Source organism: Rhopalosiphum padi, chromosome 3 (assembly GCF_020882245.1).
Source record: "Rhopalosiphum padi isolate XX-2018 chromosome 3, ASM2088224v1, whole genome shotgun sequence".
Lineage (NCBI taxonomy): Eukaryota > Metazoa > Arthropoda > Insecta > Hemiptera > Aphididae > Rhopalosiphum > Rhopalosiphum padi.
This window is the reverse complement of record NC_083599.1, coordinates 47,363,150-47,386,057: the sequence shown is the minus strand read 5'-3', so window position 1 is coordinate 47,386,057 and position 22,908 is coordinate 47,363,150. Positions and strand designations below refer to the sequence as shown.

Here is a 22,908-nt window from a genome sequence, read left to right as displayed (position 1 = left end):
GAGAACCACTGCTTTACTATAAAAAAATTGGGTGTAAGTCGATATTTGAAGAGTTTAATTGCTGTTCCAATGATTGTTAGGTTCTTAGGTAGTAAGGACCTATATTTTTCATCATTGTTATACCTATTTGTATTCAATACATTAAGATATATCACTTGCAATTATTGTTTAAAAAATATTTAATTTTAATTTTCATGCTCTTAATAATATAAATTAGAGTATTATATTAATATGTGTAGCTTAAATTGGCGAGGAAAAAGACGCAAAAGGATGGGCACATCTATTAACTTTAAGAGCATCCTTATTTTAGATCATTTTCATTGAACCGGGGGAGGTAAAGCCTTTTAAAAGGTTTTTTTAAACATAAACAAACACAATTATGTTTGAAATTTGTATTAAGTGCATTTTTATAAAAAAAAAAGACATGTTGTCATAATTCATAATCAACGATATAAATATGGGATTAGCGAAAAACTCCGTCGGTACGGCACAAGTTGAATAATTTCTAAATTATTTAAAGATGTTAGTAAGTTAAAGATATACATTTATATAATTTATGTATACATTTATTAAATTAATTTAATATATAATTGTTTATATAAAACAAACAAAAACCGTTACCTTTTTCTATAAAATTATTAAATATTTTAAACAGCATTAAGTTTTTTACGTGCAAAACTCATTTTCAAGAAAAGTATATTATCATAACTTTATAAAAAATAAAGTTGTTACAGGAATTTCAATTAATACAAAAAAAAATACAAAATTCTTGAATATTTTAGTACCTACTCTTGAAACAGTCACCCTTTTCGTCGTTTACCCTAATTAAATATCAACTTATGATTTTTAAATGGCAGTCTCAACCTAGAATACATGTCTAAAAATATTTTTTTTAATAAGTTTATCATTTTTAATGTACATTTAATATAATCCGTTTGGTAACATATAATTACTTAAATTTGGTTTTTTTTCGAAAGAAAGAAACGCTTAAATCTTTTTTTAAATATCATAATAGTTATAAGTCACTAAATATTTTAAAACATTTTTACAATAGTGTTTTATTGAACAAGTAATGACAAAAACTAATTTATTTTGTCATAGTTGTAAGTTATATTTAATAGTTCATAAAATTAATTTTGAATACTCTCATAACAGTGTGTTTCGTTGTAAAATTGTTTTGTATAATATTGTTAATTGTTATATCTACAGTATTTTCCTTTTACAGGTAGAATAATACAATTCTATAAAGTGACTTCGGAATTGAGTGGGAATTTTAAAAAGAGCTAGACAATACTGAAATAGATGAAACGTTTTTTGAAGGTTTTCAAAGTTGTATCTCTTACATCATTTCCATGCGCAATACAACTTGCATTTAAAAAAGCAACTCCTTTTTGTCAACTCCATATTATGTAAATATAGCAAATTTTAAGTCATTTTGGCATTTTAACCTTGGCCTTAAAATAAAAATGTATTGAATTATAACTAGTTAATGTTAGATAACAAATACGTTAAACTACGTCAAAAATCATAGGATGATGATTGCAATAATTCGAAAATTTAGTCATTTAAATTGAAACTTCAATACTTGGTATATTAATTATATGTATATATACTCTTTAAACTGCATATAGAAACGTTTCGAAATGATTATAATATACTATGATCTGTCAAATGCAATGAATCATCAAAATTCTATTACCCATAACCATTATGTTTATTAAAGTGGTTAAAAAATATGTTTGTTAATACAAACAACTTTTATTATTGAAAAATTATTTTTAAAAAAAACGCTGGAATTCGTCAAATTAAATTTCTCAATAGCTACCTGGAATTAAAAATAACTTATCCATTTGAAAATCAACAGTTAATCCACATTTTCTGTAGGACCAACAAAAGGAAAATAATTATTCATGAGTAACTACTACTTACTAGGTGTCTAAGTACTGTGAATTGTGATATTATATAACTTTTGTATTCTGCGGTTAGAATTTAATAAAAACAAATTTACAAAATATATATTCCAAACCAGTATCATCTTTATCATCATAATATACTTCATATTATATAATATTATTCAAAAACGCGTTTTTTTTTCTTTATTGTATATTTATAAATAGTGTTTATTTTAATACCAACCTATTTATAATTTATCATTAATGTATTTATTTATATACAAACCATTAGTACCTACTAGGGCTAAGACCTTTATATGAGTTAACATGTTTTCTAATATTCATTAAAAACATAGCTTAGTGGTAATATAAAAGATTGTTTCATAACCCTAGGAATCTACAGTAATTATTTTTTTTGGATATTTTGAATATTTTACTCTTTTTCACGTGTTAGTGCATATTTTGTTATATTTTCATTTTAAGTGGATATTTTACTTATATTTTTAAATTATAATTTAATTTGTCTTTAAATTATTAAAAAAAAATGTTTAATGTAAGTACCTAAAAAAGTATATTCCATGAAATTAGTGTGAGTAGTGTTTTCCTCGTCTGCAAGAACATTTATAATTGAAATTATGAATTACCGATAAACTTTTATCTACACACAGACGATACATAATATACCGTACCTATATGCATACCTATTATCTATAATATTGTTTTTATTTCTTACAGTAACTTATAGACTTCTACGGCTCACGCCGTCACGGGATATCTATCATTGTTGTTACTTGTTCGTCAATTTTATATCTTTTATAATATAATGATATGGTTATTAATTAGGTAGTATTTTACTCGTTTGTACCAGCATTTATATTTAAGATTAGTATTAGTAGTCAATATTTTATATTTGCATTTATTTATTTATACTTTACAAAATAAATTAATAATACAGTATTATTAATACTACCTAACAAAAAAATAATTTCTGATATAGTGTAGTTAAAAATTAAAATGTTTTAATTTTTAAGGCATGTTTTAAAAGGATATTTAATGTTTTTAGGGTATAAATAAATGCATATTTTTATATTTTGAAGGGCATGAAGTCCCTAACTCTAGTACTTGCATTAAAAAAATGTATACTTTAAAAATTTTTCCTTGCGGGTACCAATAAAATAATATTACATAAATTAATACTTATTTTTGAATATAATTTTATTAAAAATCTATGAAATAAAATTGTTGGGTAAGATCGCCAAATATATAAGTACAGTTTATTGCTTATTATTTTCGTATTATAAAAATCTATTTTCTAGTGGCTATGGTATGGTTTCAATTTCTTATTTTTTGGTATTATTGAATAAGAATAAAGTATTTATAAAAATAATAATCACCATTGATAAATCCGGCAAAACCGCTCGGATCTCGCAGTCAATGTCATCGATAATGTAGATTTTTACAGTAGCGCTGCTGTATGTAAACTTCTCCACGGGCGTGTATATCTGTAAAGCGTACTCAAAATCGGACCAGCTGACGTAGTGCGAAATTCCAGCAAAACCCAATACGAAGTGATTCCATCCTAGCCGGAAGTCAGCCTATAACAATCGCGATATTGATATAATAATGTACAAGGTAGTGATCACTAGTTTATAAATATTTTACAAGTATAACAATCCAACTGCGTATACGATAACGCAACGAAAATATATTTATTCTTATTAAAATAATTTTGTATAAACAGCTAATGGAAATTTTTATTTTTGATGTTGAAATATCGTATTGATATTATGGTAAATAGTGTACAAAGATTAAAATAGAAAATTTTCAATTGTGTTACTCGAGTATTATACCAAACGTTTTCGATAGAAAGTTTTTAATTGCATAGTAAATATTAAGTTAGTTTTTTGAGACACCAGCGTGTCATCTGAATCTATCTCACAAATTATGTTTTAATGTGGTTTTAATTTTGGTATCATTTAGAATATTATAAATGTTAGTTAAGACTGTAAATTCACTGTAAATAACAGTTTAAAAAATAGCTTGAGTATTTATTGTATAGAATATTATCAGGGTTGTAAACTTTCAGAATTTGCATATATTTTTACACGCTCAAACGACATAATTTATTTTATCAAAATATACTTATGTCAATGTATAAGGTCATTACATATATTTATGATATAAACAAAACTTAAATTATATATTATTACGTATGTCGACGTCAATATGTATAGGTATGTTAATATTTTATTAATGTTGACTTGCATAAGTCTATTTGAATAATTTTAATGAGTGAAAAATATTTTTGAAATTACTACTTTTATATTAACACTCAATAATTCTTATTTCTTACTTGCTTATAGGAAGTATTAAACCATGTCATTTTAAATAAAATAGTCAAATCATTTTGAGTGTTTCAATAAGAATGATTGAACATTTTTTTTTAAAGTGCTACTAAAAAGTATTTGTTTTAATGAACGTAAAACAAAGAATAAAGATTATTATAACAGTAATTTATTTGTGGAAAAGATATTTTTTCGTATACCTAGTTTATAATATTTATTTTATTATTTTTAAAGCATTTATGGTTTTAAATTATATTACCGCATGTTGTGGATGTTTCTAGTTCAAGGTCCTGATTGTAATATTATATAATTTACATATAATATACATCCTACTAAGTTTATTAGTGTATATCAACAATATTTTTTTTAGGTATCAGATGAAAATATATACTTACTAATTCACTATTTAGTTTACCGGCAATGATCAACTGTCTTAACGGATCTACAGGTGTGTTGATACGTAACTTAAGATTGTAGTTGGATAGGTTTTTATACAAGTAACGCAATTCGGTTCCTAGTTTGAAGTGATCACCATATATATCGAAAAAAATGTGTTTTTCTCTCGCTTTATATCCTATTTTTCCGTATAGAGTCTTGTAACTTTCATAAGGAGTTGAGATTTTCAACAATATTTTGCTATTGTCGAGTGGCATGTATACACCTAAAATATAAAAATAAAATATTATTATAAATTGTTATTGTTGTACATAATATATTATGTGCGTTTGCTGCGTAAACAGACAAAAGAAACATGTGTGTAAGTTTTCGCCAAAATTCGGGATAAAGATCAGCACTGAATTGCTGTTGTTACCTAAAATACACTTGCAGATGACGATAATATTCTGTCAAAAGAAGTTTGACAGTGACATTTTTATTTATAGAAAACTACAATATGTCAGTACAGCATAATATAGTTATAGACCTGTATTAGATTTTGGATATAATGATATTATAGATTATACGTATTATATTAGATTATATTTAATCTAATTAACTGTTTATAACAAAAAATACTTGCATTATGCGTATCATCGTACACATAAACGACAAAAACATAAATAATGTTATCATAACAAATCGATGCTGAATTTTAGTAGCATACTGACAACTAAAAAAAGTAAAAAGTAATAATAAAAAAAAGGTAAAATAATATCATTATTAACGATCCAAACTTCAATAATACCCAAAAACGATCTCAATTCAATAATAAAAACTTAATGCATCAACAACTTTCGGTTAATAAATTAGAGCTCTCAGTGCATAAAACGTAGACGTAAAACAGGATTATGTCACACAATAGACACTTGGTCAGGAAATTACTTGGAAACTCGAAGTAGGTAATAATAATAACCAGGTTACGTATCGCTAATATACTCATACCCCACGGCCAACTTATTCACAGTTTCTTAATGAATATAATAGAACCTGAATATTGTCCTTCATACGTATTAAGCTAAAATATAAAACTTATTCTAACTATTAATGCCGCACTTACGAAAATTTCAAAATAAATATTAACATTTCATAGTAATTTTACCCTAAGGCCTAAAATTTCTTTTGAAATATATTTTTGTTATATTATTAAATTATTATTATTATTTTCGATAATCAATCGATGTAAATTTGTATTTCGTATTTTTATTACTATTATTATTCATGAAAATATTTAGCTTTGATAACTAGGGAATATTAAGCATTATATTTTTAAAAAACATGGTGTTATTTAACATAATATTTGCTTTACTATTGATCGTTTGTATAATATCATAAAAATAATAGTGATGAGCAGTTCTTATATTTCATAATTTTATATATGTTGTTGCCAATTTTGGTAGGTACAGCTATCAGGATATATGTAGGTAACTTATTTCTTCCTAACCTACCTATGTTTTACTACCTGCTTGGCTGCTTGACTTAATTTTAAGACTCAAGTAGTTTTCAGTCTTAGGTAACCGGTTTAGAAATGTTCTTTTTTATACATTACACAAAATATATCGTGTTTTCACTTCTATTTATTAGACAATTAGCGACATATTTAAATTAAATGTACACAAGATAAAGTTACATTAACATAATACCTACTATTTTCTTCTTTGAAGAGATAAAAATATTATCTAATATTTATTATAGCACTAAGTTATAAGCAAATAGCTTTTGTAGGTACATTTTGTAATAAATGTTTGTCTTATATTACCATATAGTTATAGATAGATCATTAAACATTTTCAAGGTGAAAATTGAATATTTGATTGGTCTGTTTTTTTTATCTATACAAAAATGGAAATTATTGTGAACTAAATGAACTATTGACGTTTATCAAAAATGAAACAAAAAAAATACACGATGCACATAATATTATTATTATATTTTTAAATAGTTAACTATAGGCTATGGGTATCTAGTGTTAAAATTTTGCGATAAATTAGTGTAGAATAAGAAATATCTATTTTCACTGTTTTTAGGTCGTATAAGAATTTAAGTGTTATTATCATTAATATAATTTAATTATTTAGTTACAATGTATACACTATACAGTCTATACTCTATAGGTACATTATTATAATAAAGCTATAAACCGATATACTACACATATGCTATAAATACATTATACATGTAACACACCGAAACAATGAAAACAAAAAACAACATACATTTAAACGTTATTGAAATTAATTAAAGTTTCAATGCCAAGGTTAGGTAATAACACAAATACCATTGTATATAGTTTTATTCATCAACAATAGGTATCAATATTAATAATTTTTAACTTCGTTAAACGGGCAAACGAGAAAATAGATACTTAATTGAACGACTATAATTCCACGTAGATTCATTTAAATTACTTAAATTTTATTCTTTATGATTAGGGAACGGATTTGTATACATTTGCATATTTGTCTGGGTAATCGTATTATATTATGCTAAGTACGTTTCTAGTATTATGAATTGAAATAATTTTTAATGCATAACTTTGCATATTTTGACATTTTTTAATATTTAGTGTACTTATATTTTATGATTTTAAGGTCATATTATCTAGATTATTAATATACATTTCGATCATTTGTTACAAAACATGTATTTTGGAATAATTTTATCGACAGATTTTATGGGGAAATGATTTTTATATGTTTTTAAATTTAAATAGCAAATTCAATAATAACTTTTGTTTTTACAAACTATTACCAATAGTCGTATATAATTGGTAGTTGGTAATATATCAGGGGCAAACTAGCCAAAGAAACAATTGTACGATCGTCTCCCTGATCCGCAAATCTCAATCATGTCACCATATTAAAAATTATACATACTTACATATTATATTAGTAAAATACCATTCATTTACTATAAGCGTAAACAATAATATGTTATCAATATGTGTATATAAATGGCTCATAATGCTCGTTATAAAAATACGAGTAATATAATTTAATAATGTCACACGAGACGTATTCAACTGATCAAACCAAACCTATATGCAATTTAGTACCTATCTACACTCTAAAAATTTTGGTTTTCTCACATAATTCTTAACGTAAGTATGTGTATATATGTAGGTATGTATAATATAAATATACTGTATACAAGTATAAGTATAATGTATGCATGCAATATTGAAATATACCTATATTAGAATAACTGTAATATAAATTATTAAACTTTATTTCCTTCCTGAAAATCTTAGCCCGTGACGAATTCATAATATATTAATTGTTAAACAATAATTTACCTTTTTTAATCATTTATACTTAATCTGAAAAATATAGTAGATATGTCCAAATTTTAAACATATGTAATTCAATTATAATGTCCTTACTAATTATTAATTACTAAAAAAAGCCAAATTTAAATATATTGATTGGCCACGGAATTACTAAGGGTGATACGGAACTTTCGGGACGTAATAGTGTATATTCATTTTTTTAATTTGTATTTACATAAATCAAACCCGACAAAATAAAATAATAATATCGTATATTCTGACATTCAAACGTGCGCAACAAAAAGCTAATCGCGTGATGGCTGTGGACTTTTACATTCTCGTAAATATTTGTTAATATTTTTTGTCTATAAATAAACTTACGTAATCTAAATTCGTAAAGGTTAAAAACACCATAAACCCTGTATATTATATCGTGAATAAATATAATATTTTTATGATTTAAATTAGACCATTGGATATGGAACACGAACAAAACAGAGAACCAACTTACAAGTACAAAAGTGGTTATACTAAAACGTACATTGAAGTCAGAAAAAATAATAATAATATACTACTATATTATTAATTCTACCAACAAAAATAAATCGATAATTCAAAAATTAACAATGCTTATTAATACCAGTGATCAGTAGTCTGTTATTAACCGAATTATTAAGTTGTGTAATTGCTTATCCGACAAACTTTGTCGTTTAACGTGGATTATTATGGACTATACAGTTATCAAACTCGTTGACAATAGTAAACGAAACTTATTTTCAATTAAAAAAAAAAATGCTGTATTGTGTTGATCAATGTTATCTTACCGTGGAACTCGACTTTGAAATTACTAGAATCTATTTGTAATCCGACGACGCCATTGAGTTTCTTTTCTTGTATACCGACTTCTGACTCAAAGCTAAATGTCTTGTAATAAAAAAACGGGGTGAGCGTAGTCACCGAACCGCTGTAAATGGTTTCAGTCTTCGTGCTGTTAATTTTCCCAGTCAACCCCAACGATATTACGTATTTCGGATTTATCTAAACAATGTAAAATTAATATTTATCGTAACAAATTTACAAAATGTATCGAACAAATTAATATAGTGTCAAATGGTATCAAAAAAAAAAAAAAAAAAACCAAAAATAAAAGTGTACATTATTTAAGTTTAATAAAATAATAACCTGCAGTAAGACAGTGGTGTTGAAACTGTTGGTACCATAATTGTGGTTGATATATATGCGAATAGCATTAAGATCTTGCAACGAACTGTTAACAGCCGTATTAAACGAAAATCCAAATTCTTCGTCTAGCGTCTGGTAACCGGATTGTACATCAAAGTCCAAGTATTGAGTACCTTGCCACATTACACTGCCGTTTGTGTGCAAGTTCTGCGGTCCAATCATAACGCTATAACATCAATATAGTACATTATACACAGGTAGCTACGTCGTTTTAAAGCTTACTAGTGATTGATATTGAATTTCAAAGTTTAATTATTTTAGAATAAACGTTTAAATAATAAACCCAAACACGTAGGTAAGTTTTTAATGCGGATTACATAATATAATATATTGTAAAAACCTAACCTTATATTATTGGCGCAAATCGTGTCATTATAATTAATAAGAAAAAATGTCATCTTGAAATCAAAACTAAATTTATTTTAATTTTTTTGAAAAATTATTTTTATTATTATAATTATAGAAATTTTTAGAATTCGTTAAAAGTTCAGTGTTTTTACAGTTCTATTAACATGCACATAACTTAATATCTATAATCTATATATATATATACGTAAAGTATTAGTTCTAATTTACTATAAAATATGCCTAAGACGGTCCATGTGAAACTTTTTCACTATCAAATCTCAGTATACAAGACCTGGATCATTTTTCCTGGACAACATAAATTTGAAGTAAAATGTTCATCAAATTTTTAGTTATTTTATTTGATTATATTTTATTAAAAACAATCACTATCAATTAAATCAGTTTTTAGTGTTTTTACACTATAGTTTATAAAATATGGAATCACATTACCTTTGTTCGTATAATGTTTTCACCCAATTTTCGAATGGCGTGAGCATCTTACAACCAATATATCCACTTCCTTTTGATAGAAAATCGTTTTTCAATATTAACGAGAAGTCAATTTTTGACACTGGATCCCACTCGATTGTACTTAAAACAAAATAGTGTTGCCCTGCGTGGAATTTATAATTGTTAACAACAAATTGATACATCATAATAATAAATATTATCATAATATAGGTAGGTACACCTATTAATCTTAAGCATATTATTATAATAGCTACAATCACAATAAATTATAAAAACTGAACCGGTAAATTGAGCGTTTCTAATTTCTATTGTTATATTCGTACCCATATATTTCAATTCTAAATCTATGTTCACTGTCCGACCAGGATATTCTATCACCACCAAACCTAGAAATTGTTCACCGTCCACGATATCGGTCGTATTCGTTTTGAAGGTGACTGAAAATTTTTGATCAGGATCTCGATTGGCGTCCCATTTTATTTCAAAAATCGTATGAGTGTTCCATTCTTTAGCAAATCCTTTACCATAAATTGATATGTCTCTGTACCTAGATCATGCCATTAACACACATCGTTCGATGATTACTCATATATAATGATTAACTAATATGTATTATAGTATACTAATAAAAATTAGCCACATTTTACGAACGAGTATTATTATGTACTTTATAGTTTATAAAATTAGGATCATTTAATAGTGAAATATAAATTTAAAAAAAATTAAATTATTTAGTCAATAGTAATAACTTTTGTACCACCCGTATCATCCAAAATTATCTATTATTAGAATATTTTATTTTACGATGTCAAAAGCATAACGGGGTAGTTTTTAAGTGGTGGCAAAAAGGGCCGTCGCTAACCTTATATTCTGTAGGTTTATACATTTGTTTAATTTTTAATAGTTAATTTTTCTGTAAATTAAACTGGACTGTTTCTAATTAATTTAATATTAATAACATTGTATATGAATGATGTATGATGATATGTACAATGATTATTAATTAAAAATAATTACTAATAATAAGTTAAATGGAGATATTTTAATAAATTTATATTATAGGTACTCGAATTTTGTAGTTTTAGTAAGTGGTTAAAATTATCTATCCATAATACGAATATCGTACGTCGTACCCATATAATACTCGTATTACCTTAGTTTGAATAACGCTCAACAGCTAATTTTCCGTTCTGAATAATTAATTTTACTTTATTTTTTTTTACATTAAAGTAATTTGATCTATTACCAAATTTGAATGTCAGAATATTATTTAAGGTTTCTTTAATTTCATTAATCTTGAAGTAAGTTATGCTTATTTTAAATTTAAAACAAATTTCCATTTTTTAAATGTTTACAACTTATTTTAAAATTAAAATATCAACGAAAACAAAATACACCAGGCACTAAATATATATATATATATATAAATCATCGATTCATTATTATATAATGAATATTAAATATTATTCCTTATATTAAAAATAAGGAAACAAAATTGATTATTCTGATAGTAAAATTTGCCATATCATGCGTTAGTATACGACGAAGATTTGATTCGTTTATTTAATTAAAAGCTTTATTAAAAAAAAAAAAAATTAACCCAAATAATAATATTAAAATTTAACAAAATCTCCAACAACAAATGAATATTGAGGCGGTGAGAAAACATAGATAATAATTATTATTATTATTAATCATTATTGGATTATCATACTGGTCCAGGTGCATGTCCAGAGTTATCTCGTGATGTTTCAAGTCGATCAGATTGGACACCGAATACGTGCTTGTGTTTAATTTCAGTTCACCGTATGATTCATATTGCAACATATTGGAACGAGCCAAATGCCTCAAGAGTATAGCGTGCTTTGTGTTGTTGTGGTCCACCTGTATACACAACAAGCGAATACAATAAGTCGATTTTCTATGTTATTTAAATAGCCGTTTAAGAGTTTTATCGATTTTATCTGTACGTTCAACATAATATTAATTAGACGGCACCCGAACCAGGCCCACGCGTTGGTATTATACTGACCCACGACTCCATTCTGTATTCCTCGTCCGATACGTAGATTCTCCCCATGAACACTATGTCGTTAAACAAGTGAGATTTTATTAAAAGTTTGAGCGTATGACTCGTTAGGTAATATGAGGAGTGGTCCTGGTACAGCCCTCTCGCAGTAACGTTTTGTCCTCCAATCCAAGTTCCCGCAAAATCGATCTAAGCAAATTAATAATTATCAATGTACAAATCATGTTTTAAACAATGAATATTTTAATTATATAAAATATATACTGTAACAGTTTAGTATATAAACAAAATAATGATAACCAACCAATAAAATATAAGTATATAATACGTAATTTGTCGTGATTCAGCGTATATCATCATACTTTTTTTTATTTTATTTTATATTATAAATAATAATACAATATTATATTAAATAAAATAAGTTAATAAAAAAATGTTGTACCTATTCAAATATAATAACACAACAATTATTTTAATTACTCAAAGACAAGTATTGATAAAATACATTTTTGATTAGAATTATCAAATAATTATATACTACAATTTAATATAATTAATATTGATGTTGTAGATGACTGGTATTTCATTTCTATGTTAATTTACCTAATGTTATCAGATTAATTAATTGTAATATAAATAATTAGAACCCAGGAATTATTGTAAAGTATTAAAATTAAAAAATACAACTAACAATATTTTATAGGCTAGCCCATTATTGCTTTTTTTGATATCTACTATACGATAGTAAATAACAGGTATGTTGACAAAATCATACTCACGTCATATTCATTCATGACTTTTTCTTTTACCACAATGTGTACGTCCAACGGGAATTTTCCAGATGGTATTGTCAATTTGAATCTTGTGTCTACGTTCAATAATATACTCGGAGGCATAAGAATGTCGAGCTTAGCAGTGATATTTTTATCTATGCACATTACGAAAATACAGTGTGAATATATTATTGATAACACGTTGAACACGCATTTGAATAACGTTTAAGTAAAAAGAAATTGAACAAGACACAATTAATGGTATGTACCTGGCGCATACTGTACAAGAACTGCGGTGTTAGACATCGTTTGCGTGTCTTGATGGTTTGTTATGAACTTGAACAAAATGTTGTCCGCCATCTTAGTGACGAATAAGTTTATATTTATTTTGTTACCCGAATAATATTTGATTTGTGTAAATCCGAATTCGACGTGTAACTTTTTACTGTTGTCCTTTAGGCTAGGATAGTTAATGAAATCGATACGACATTCGGTGTGACCTTGTGCTTTCTGAAATAAGAAGAAAATATCTTCGGATTAATCAATTTAGTGAGCTTTAATTCGTATAATTATAAAATCCAATTCAGCCATAATATAATATAATAAATAATAAAATTAAACTATTAAAATAAATATCTGTATAAGATAATAATAATATCTATGTGTATCTTTTGACCATATTTTACATTTTCAACATAATATTTTAATGCCAATATAATATAAACACAGTGACAATATTCAAAATCTAACCTTACTGAAAAGTTTTGGAGGCATTTATTAAATGGAAAAAATTGCAGAACAATTCCTATAATAGTTGGGTGGCGTAGCGGCAGCGGCTTTACGGAAAATATAATCAAACTATTGCAACGATCAAAACGAATTGACAGAAAAAAACAATCACACGAATTGTATAGTCGGGATTTTGATGTTTTTTTTTTATTATTTTTATTATTATTATTTGAAATAGGAAAACTTTATTTAGGTCACATATTGGACTCGAATTTTTGAATTAACTTTAAATAACCCTAAAAAATACATTTCAAGATACTCAACAATTTTTCATATATCTATAGACGTTTAAAAAAAATACTGAAAACAGAGGTTTAAACACTGGGGTCCAATTTATAAAATTTATTTGTCTACTTTTTAATAGTAAAAATAGTAAATACGTATTAAACATGTTTGCACAATGTTTTACATTTACAATAAACTAATAAAACGTTCAATTTTGATAAAGATGTATTCCCTCGTATTATCAACAAATATTTATGTTTGGCTGTTATGAATTTTGTTTAGAAAATGTTTGATATTCTAAGAATTTATTGCAATTCATACTTCAATGATATTTTGTAAAGCAAGTACAGTACTGTTAATCGTAAGTCTATACATAATCCCTGTACGTTTTATATTAAATACGTATCGGAGGTAAACAAATAAAACATATTAACTTCAGTCAAAAACGTTATTAATATAGAATAATATAGATAAGAGTATATTAGTTCCGATGGGTACTATATTATTATAATTAATATTTTCACATAACATAGCGTGCACCCATGTGTTTATGTGCTTATAAACCAGATTTTAATTTGTAATCTACCTGATATATGGCAGAAGTCTGATGATTGATGTGTGGATAAGCTGATGATTCTAATTGCATGGTTCCCTGTAATGATGATAAGGCTTTGGTTGAACGATCACTGATTTTCACTTCTAGTTTTATCGTGTCTAGAGTTACAGCTTTGTCGAACGTATATTCGAATATCAAATTTAATGCGGTCGATGCATCGTTTATTTTGATGTAACCGACAATTGTAGAATCAAACTTGGTAGTTTTAAATGTCAAATTGATATCGCACTGAGAGATTCCTTTTTTTTCAACCCATTTGTATTGACCTAATGCATTCGATAATAATTATTATGTGATAACCTTATAATTTAAGTAATTACAATATAATAAATTATAACATAAGTTTGAAAAACTGAATAAAAATATTAATAATAATAAAAACCACCTTCGAGTTCAGCAATTCTCCTTGCATTTATGTCAAGGTATAATTTTGGTAAATACAGACGACCGTATTTTTCATTTTCGATTTTGAGTTCCATGAACAGATCGAGGTGTCTTACATCGTTAATATCTAGTGTGAACGTCATCAACTTGTGCAACGGAGAATTCCTATACAAACCTAAAAACATTGTTTCAAAGTTTCAAAATAAGTTATTTTTAGACAAAACTACAGAAACAGTACCTAAAGCTTGTAGCTGAATGGTTTTTCCGTGAACTATTAAAGTAAAATTTTGCGTTTGAGTGTCCATTTCCAGAAGTGCTTTCATATAGTGTTTAACTTGAGATCCAGGTGTTTCGTATATAAAGCTGATAGATGAGTTTTTCTAAAACAAAACAGTAGCAAGTACTCATCTTAGTTTTAATATTAAGCCTATATAATACATAGGTACCTACGCAGGAACAAACGCATTGACTTACTTTTCCAGTGAGCCATTTATATTCCATTACGTATTTATTGACTTTCACATCCGATTTAAGTAGAAAAATGTTCAACCTCAATGGCCCGTTAAATATCACCATAGGCGATTTAATTATTTCAGTAATGTTTGGTAACCGATAATTAGTGTATAATTTAAGACCCATCATTTCTTCGAGAACAGGCAAACTATAGGACAATGTAGAGGGAGCCACGGAATTTCGATTTGGATTTACATCGACATCTAGTTTATGATCTTCTAAAAACAACTCGGATCTGTCATAATATGATACAAAATTAGTAAATTAAATGCTGTGAAGGTACAATATTTTTACTGCACATTAAAAATATCTAAGTTCAATTTTAAAATATTATTATAATTTATATTTTAATTATAAGTGCTTCAAACGCTTAAATCAAGTCTATAAATCTTAGATATTTATACAACAATAATTTGAATACCTAAATATAATATTATGTACGGAAATAATACAAGTTGTTAAATAAATATATAATATTATATATTTAGAAATAAATATAAAATAAATTATTCATATTGATAAAATAAGTCAAAATATTATTTAATATGCTTAACTTGTTAACAAATATTATTGTATTTATATTGTAGATAAATATTTTATAGTCAGAAATCCATACGTACTCGATGCTAATAATATCGGATCTGATCTTCGGCAAATCAAATACCAAATTCACGAATTTGTATCCCTTAACCTCCGTGGTACCTTCAAATGCAGTTGAAGTGTACAACTTTGATTTAACTTTGGCTTGAGTGGTCTCGTAATGAAGGTCCATAGTCATTGAGCCCTCCAAATTCAAAGCTAGACTGTACATATTTCGTAGAAATAAGTAATTTATTTAAAGTTAATAAATGGGATATTGTATTCCGCATACGACAATAGTATTACAAAATAGAAACCAATATAACTATAATATTACATAATACTAAAACATTTATATTATATAATTTTGTCAAAAACTTCATACAAATATATTTAAATAAATCAATCTCGTTTCAGAGTAATTTGTCATGTGTATTTTAAAAATTAGAACGCTCAAAGTATGCTGTATAAAACTAAACCAATTATTAATGTTCAAACGGTAATTTTAATTTAAAATTCTGAAACAGAATAATTATTGTTTTGGAAATGTTGATGCTTTGCATGATGATAATTGATTCTTTGAAATATACAGCACTTTACATTTTAGGTACTTACAAAATTACACTGCTATTTATTAAAAATACATAAAACTATACACGATGTATACAGTGTATACACGCTACATTTCTGTCCGTAAATCATAATATCAGGACTATGGGAAGTTAAAATATATATTTTCTAAAATGTGTGGATGTAATATAGTTTAGAAATTTTAATATAAAGATTGTTTTTTTTTTTAATGTATATATTATAGAGATATGCAATGACATGCCAAAAATTAAAGGAAAATAATTGATTTGTTTAATATGAATAATAACGTAGATAAAAATATATGATGAGGTTTCTTAATTCGCAAAAAACAAATAAAAATTAAAGCCAAGATAATAATATTATCATTATACTTTTCCTAAATTTTAATTTACCTTGGATACAATTTGGTTAACAATTTAAACTCTCCAAAGTTTTTGAAGGCATCTGCGTTTATGTAACTTGACATGTTTAAGTTTACTACAGAAGTACCTACGGCGTCTAATATCAAAGGCATGCCAATTCCAGTAGGTACAACGTATTTTAAGTCCATAAACATGGCAGATTGGTCGTATTTAAATTCCTACAGAAAAAGTATAAAGTACAATTTTACTTGGCGTATGCTAAAAAGTTAAAATATCACAGAAATATTTACTCGTCCGTTCATGAAACTTTTCATAATATTATATACATCAAAAGAACGGATCGCTTTGTTAATTTCGTCTACACCATTAAGACGCAAAAATTTTACTTCGTTTCCAAATACTTTAATCGCCAAGGATATCTGTAGAAAAAACAAAATAAGAATACACGTCGATTAATCGCTTTTAAGAATTTATTCGGAAAAAAGTTTAATACTAATTTCATTAAGAATCAATATTGTATAGTATTTTTCAAATTAAATTATCACTGACCTTTGGTGGAGGCACATTATCGAAAACGACATTTGGCAATTCGTTAATCCTATCCCTGAGGGTGTCCGGCATTAAACTTCGCACAAAACGCAAAGCATCCAATCCTTTTTTTACACGTTCAGAGCTAAATACACCCCCGGGCTTAAATAATGCTTCTATGTAGTTTTCAAAGCCTTCGGCATATACTTCTATCTAATATGACAATAATTAAATAATTAAAATCATTTTTTTTTTAATGATTTCGTATATTAAATATATATATCAATACACGCAAGTAAAAATTATTTTTAATAAAATAAAATAAAATAATTTTAAATACTTATTAATTAAGTATTTCCATTTATCGTCAAAGATCAGAACTAATAAACTAATCTCAAATTATTAAACTGATAAAGAGAAAAATAATTGAATTAAAACTTTTAATTTTAATTACTATGAACTTTAACGTATTGTTCAATTATAGATGTAGATTTTTTTTATTATTAATACTAGTTAAACACTAACTTCAAGTATGTTAATGTATTCTCCAAACAGAGTTAACGTGATGTTTGATGTATACGATCGAGGTATATATGACTTTGGAGAAAATATCACATTACTGTCGAAAGATCCACCTTAATAAAATGACATTTGTAACAATGATTAGTAATAATTACAATTCAGAGGATTAAATCTCCAAAAAATCTTACCAACGCCGTATTCGCTTAAAAAAAATGAATTTTCGTAATTTCTAGAAAACTTTCGTATGTCAGTGTTAAATTTTTTATTTATGTCACCAGCTAACATGGTCTGTAGCTCTAAATAAAATGGTACAGATGTCTTTTTCAGGTTTTGCAAATGTGTCCAAACAAAAGAGCCGACTACAATAAAAATGATATTATTAAATATCATCATATTATTTAATATAAGATTCTACTGTCTAATAAATTCTCTAACTTAATTACCTTGATTAACTTCTTCCTTGTCTAAAACCGTTACTATATGCCTCACCACGCTATAAACGGGACACCTCATTACTTGCAAGTACGCAGCAATACGGACTTCCGAGTCCAAAGATTGGTTAACGAAGTTGTCCAACATAATCGGTCTCGTTATGTTACAGGGGAATCGTCTAAAATGTATTATTCCAGACAATTTAGTGACTGGCCAATGTGTGATATAAAAATGTATTATATTTTTTAACAGACCTGTAAGCCTGAACTCCTGATACTCTAATGTCCACGGTTAAATCTGCATTCGCAATTATCGTATTTAATGTATCGAGGGTAGTAGGCGAAGTCTGTCCTGTGTTACCTAACGATTTCAGCCATATTAACGTCTAAAAGAGAAGCGGATATAATATGTTCGTTAAGTTTTTACTGCATTATCTTCGAATATTTAGTTTTAGTTACCTCGTCTCGGTTTTCTTTTATCAAAATATTCTCTTTGATTTTCTGTTCAATGTATACGATGGCTGGTATTAACCCAACATTTTCTTTACAGTTTGGATTCAATTTGCAGTATGTATGAATCAAAGAAGTAACACTTAATAATATATCTGACGAAGCATTTTCTTTGTGTAGCAAATGAGAAATTTCAGAAACTACTTGATCGTCGGGCCTGTAGCATAATAATACAATTATTAGTTTAATATGTGTTTTCGCGTAATATTCTATAGGTCACAATTTAAATAAATAAGTAGCATTAAAAGTTTTTCACAACGATAAAGCATATTTTTAATGACTGTGTGATTTTAAAAATAATTTATTCATGACAATATGCTACAAAAATAAACTCAATTACCTATCAAACATTGCCATTGCCATTAACCAGTTGGTAGAAATGGATTCATTAATGGTTCCATTCCATATTATGTCTTTCATAAGTATTACTGCAGACGTGGTACGAACATATGGTAAAGCGCTTTGTAAATGTTTGCTTGAAATAAAACAAAATTTAAAAAAATAATTATAAAGACAACATGACATTTTTAATACTGATGTATATTTTATTTTAGACGGTTTGAACAAAACCAAATAAATTTAAATAGAAACTATATTGTAACTTTTTTGAATCAACTTCAATAATTGCGTAAGTTCAATAATTCGAATAATTTTTCTCCCCTCGTGAAATCATTCACACGTTCAAATCAATATACAGTATATTAATGATTCAAAAACTCTAAAAAGTAAAAACTCCATAACTTTGGATTTTTTCATCTCCCTCGAGTTTTGAATTATAGGAGTCGCATACAATTTAAAAATACGTCTAATAATTATTTAAATTTAAAAATATATTTATATACATACTCAATACGCATGTATATATAATGTAGGTTATATACATATTTGTAAATAAAAGATCAAACATCATTTAAAAAAAACTTACGTTGCAGATGAACATAAATCATTTTGTGAAAGATAATAAAGGTGTTTTAACGCATCATACGTTAATTTTCTAGCTGCTTGAATAACCTTATAAAATTCGCTTGGGGAATCAGGGTCGAATTGTCCCTAGGAGGGAAGGTAAAAGATAAATTATTTGTATACCAAATTAGTTTTTATTTTTTCCGTACCTCACTCATTGCGCATAACTTTTTAATCAGTTCGATGGTTTCCGTTACATTCGACGAATCCGGATTACTAATGAGCTTGTGATTGTATAACAAAGGTTGTCTGGATGTAATTTCATAAGCTAATCAAATAAAACAGTTGAATATAAATTAAAATGAATTCCATTGCCTTGATTTAAATATGATATAAATTGATAATCTTCGAAAGATGTGTAATTAAATATAATATATCAATATGTGTAATATTAAAATTTTTATGTAATTTATACAAAAATATTTTACTTGAATGTCATATTATTAAAATCATGATTAAATAATTAAAATATTAAGATTCACGATATTTCTATTTTTTTTTTTTTTTATACACTTTCTTAGACATTTTTGAATTTATGATAATTGTATTAATATGTAAGCTATTTGAACTATTAGGCATTAAAAGAAGGATACGATTGTATGACAATTACAAATTAGATAAACTACAGGATAAAATTTGAAAATCATCTTACTATTGGGGTGAGATGAATACAATGCACTATCCTCTTTAATCAATACCATCGTTTGAAATATTTTTGTTCTTGCGCTATTTGTTTCATTACTAGCAAACGGTTGGAATGAGTGTTTTTCTTGACAATCGATCTTTACAATAATATGATGATCAATGTGGTAAAAACAAACGAATAAAGATTTCATCGGAGACCATTTGTGGTATTTCTAAAAAAAAATTATAAATTATTTAATGCATGAATAATATTATAGATATTCAATCGAAAAATATAAATTAAACGACTTAACTAGAAAAAAATACCAAAAGCAGTGTAAAAAAATTACAAATACATATCTACCACAGATACAACTTACCTGAAATATATTAGATAGACGCTCACTAATATTTAAAAAAATATCATTTGTATGATAATATTGACATTTAAAAAAAAGATGAGTATAAAGTAATCATGTTATTTTAAAAACAAATTCATAAAATATTAAAATTATGATAGCATCAAAACATCAAAAAGTTAAAAAATCTATCGCTTTGAAGCCTGAAATGAATATTAGTTGTATATGTAGTATGTACATAACTAATTAGTAATAACATCGTTAAGATGGTTATATATAATATATTTCAATATTTGTATCATGTTTGAACTAGGTTATATACATATAAACAAAATTTATAAAATTAATAACCCATCTACATAATATTATTAGCCATAGGGTTAGGTTCGTTTACTATAAATTCACCTATTGATAAAATAAACCAAACAACTAATAAGAATACAGCATACATATTATTAAGAATATTAAAGATTGATAGTACATTAGTACATTAAAACCTACCTATTGTTAATTCAAAAGTCATAATTATTTACTATAACTATTTAGATATTGTCAATATTATGATTATTTTTAGAACTTGAGTTTTTATTTCTGTTGAAAAACTATTTACTGACAATGCTGTGGATTAATTTAGAAGTTTTAACTATACATCATAATGTAAAAGTTTTGAACTACAAGAACTCATTTGAATAGATACAAAATATAAATATAGGTAGTCAAAAGCCACGTTTAAATATTGAATATTGTATATAATTTCCAAAATAAATGTCATCATTAACAGACTAAACTATTAGAGAATTTTTAATCACCAAGCATACTGTTAGTTATTAATACTTTTGAATGGAAAATTTGAAAATGTTCAAAGGCTAGCCTAGAGTCTAAACAGATTTATTGGACTAAATAAAAATATTATTTTTAATAATTTGCATTATTAATATGTAATTATCTGTGATCGTTATTTTTAACTAAAACTTCTAGATTAGATTTTGATATTCAAAAATGGAGCGCTGATACTATCTTCAATATTGATCATATACTCATACTCATTTAACTTAATTAACACTTCAAATTGTATAAATAATATAGAATATTAGTTTTTATTAAATGTCTTCACCCTTTCAATTATTTGTTCAAATTTTATTTCTCGCACTATAAAGAATAATTTGTAAATTTTATAATTATTTAAAAGTTATAACTTACAATAAGGAATACATTTTTTCATTCATATAATATTGATTAAACCCATCAAGTATTAATGTAATGATATAATTATCAAACCTGAATTCGAATAGGAAAATCATTCGGAATTTTGAAAATATTATTATAAAAGACACTTTAAAGTTATTCAAAATCAATGCATTTCCTTTTATTGTAACGGGTCAGAGCTCGACCTGTATTTTTGATCAAACACAAGAAAAACTCTCAGACCTTTAGAGTGAATTGATTACGATAATACGTTTTTTTTTTTTTTTTTGAAAAAGAACGGCTTTTTTTACAAGGTGAATTTTGCTTTTATTTTCAAAATTGTCTTTTCAAATCCTATTGTAAGAGTTTCACCAATTTTCGTGAATTTTTATTCTTTTTGTTTTTATTGTTGTAATCAAAAACCGTAATCCAATATACCTTTTTAAAAAACGTTCATCTTTTTGACAAAAAAAAATATTATAATCAAACCAATCTACGAGACAGAGAACTTTTCCTACGACGTTTTTTCTGAGCATTTAACACTTGTAATTTTTTATCTGGCATGACATGTAAGTGCGCATGCATAGTAGCTTCGTAACTCACGTAGTGTTACTAACATTCACACTAATAATCATTTACGTCTAACATAAAGGTATCGAGCGACGGCACCGTGTGTAAAGTTGCCTAAATGTTACCCTTTATTAAATAGTTACGTTAAATGTATGTTTTTATGCATGTATTTAGTATAACGTATAAGTCATTACATTAGATAATATGTTTATGTGCTCATTACCTCTTCTTAATTTTTATAATCATCGTTATTATGATAATGTATAAATTTAATATATTTAATTCAATTTAATTTTTTTTTTTTTTATTGTATTTAATAAGCAAAACTCGTGTATTGGTAAATGTTAAACGTGG

At 26.1% G+C, this 22,908-nt stretch overlaps 1 protein-coding gene across 1 annotated transcript in view; it reads right to left on the bottom strand.

Annotated features, from left to right (window-relative positions):
- The window catches only part of LOC132927772 (uncharacterized), a 104,079-nt gene that overhangs the window by 70,022 nt on the left and 11,149 nt on the right, over positions 1 to 22,908 (bottom strand). Inside the window, exons 7-33 of the mRNA XM_060992365.1 lie at positions 20,469 to 20,673; positions 19,966 to 20,084; positions 19,779 to 19,903; positions 19,194 to 19,328; positions 18,803 to 19,010; positions 18,599 to 18,729; positions 18,356 to 18,522; positions 18,101 to 18,271; positions 17,916 to 18,025; positions 17,412 to 17,603; positions 17,153 to 17,281; positions 16,893 to 17,080; positions 15,951 to 16,133; positions 15,292 to 15,565; positions 15,056 to 15,197; positions 14,819 to 14,992; positions 14,404 to 14,699; positions 13,073 to 13,313; positions 12,810 to 12,958; positions 12,034 to 12,219; positions 11,716 to 11,885; positions 10,325 to 10,548; positions 9,981 to 10,143; positions 9,123 to 9,348; positions 8,765 to 8,978; positions 4,633 to 4,898; positions 3,287 to 3,487 (exon numbers count right to left, since the gene is read on the bottom strand). Of these exons, the coding sequence (XP_060848348.1) occupies positions 3,287 to 3,487; positions 4,633 to 4,898; positions 8,765 to 8,978; positions 9,123 to 9,348; positions 9,981 to 10,143; positions 10,325 to 10,548; positions 11,716 to 11,885; positions 12,034 to 12,219; positions 12,810 to 12,958; positions 13,073 to 13,313; positions 14,404 to 14,699; positions 14,819 to 14,992; positions 15,056 to 15,197; positions 15,292 to 15,565; positions 15,951 to 16,133; positions 16,893 to 17,080; positions 17,153 to 17,281; positions 17,412 to 17,603; positions 17,916 to 18,025; positions 18,101 to 18,271; positions 18,356 to 18,522; positions 18,599 to 18,729; positions 18,803 to 19,010; positions 19,194 to 19,328; positions 19,779 to 19,903; positions 19,966 to 20,084; positions 20,469 to 20,673 (4,989 nt within the window). The remainder of the gene's footprint in view (positions 1 to 3,286; positions 3,488 to 4,632; positions 4,899 to 8,764; positions 8,979 to 9,122; positions 9,349 to 9,980; positions 10,144 to 10,324; positions 10,549 to 11,715; positions 11,886 to 12,033; positions 12,220 to 12,809; positions 12,959 to 13,072; positions 13,314 to 14,403; positions 14,700 to 14,818; positions 14,993 to 15,055; positions 15,198 to 15,291; positions 15,566 to 15,950; positions 16,134 to 16,892; positions 17,081 to 17,152; positions 17,282 to 17,411; positions 17,604 to 17,915; positions 18,026 to 18,100; positions 18,272 to 18,355; positions 18,523 to 18,598; positions 18,730 to 18,802; positions 19,011 to 19,193; positions 19,329 to 19,778; positions 19,904 to 19,965; positions 20,085 to 20,468; positions 20,674 to 22,908) is intronic.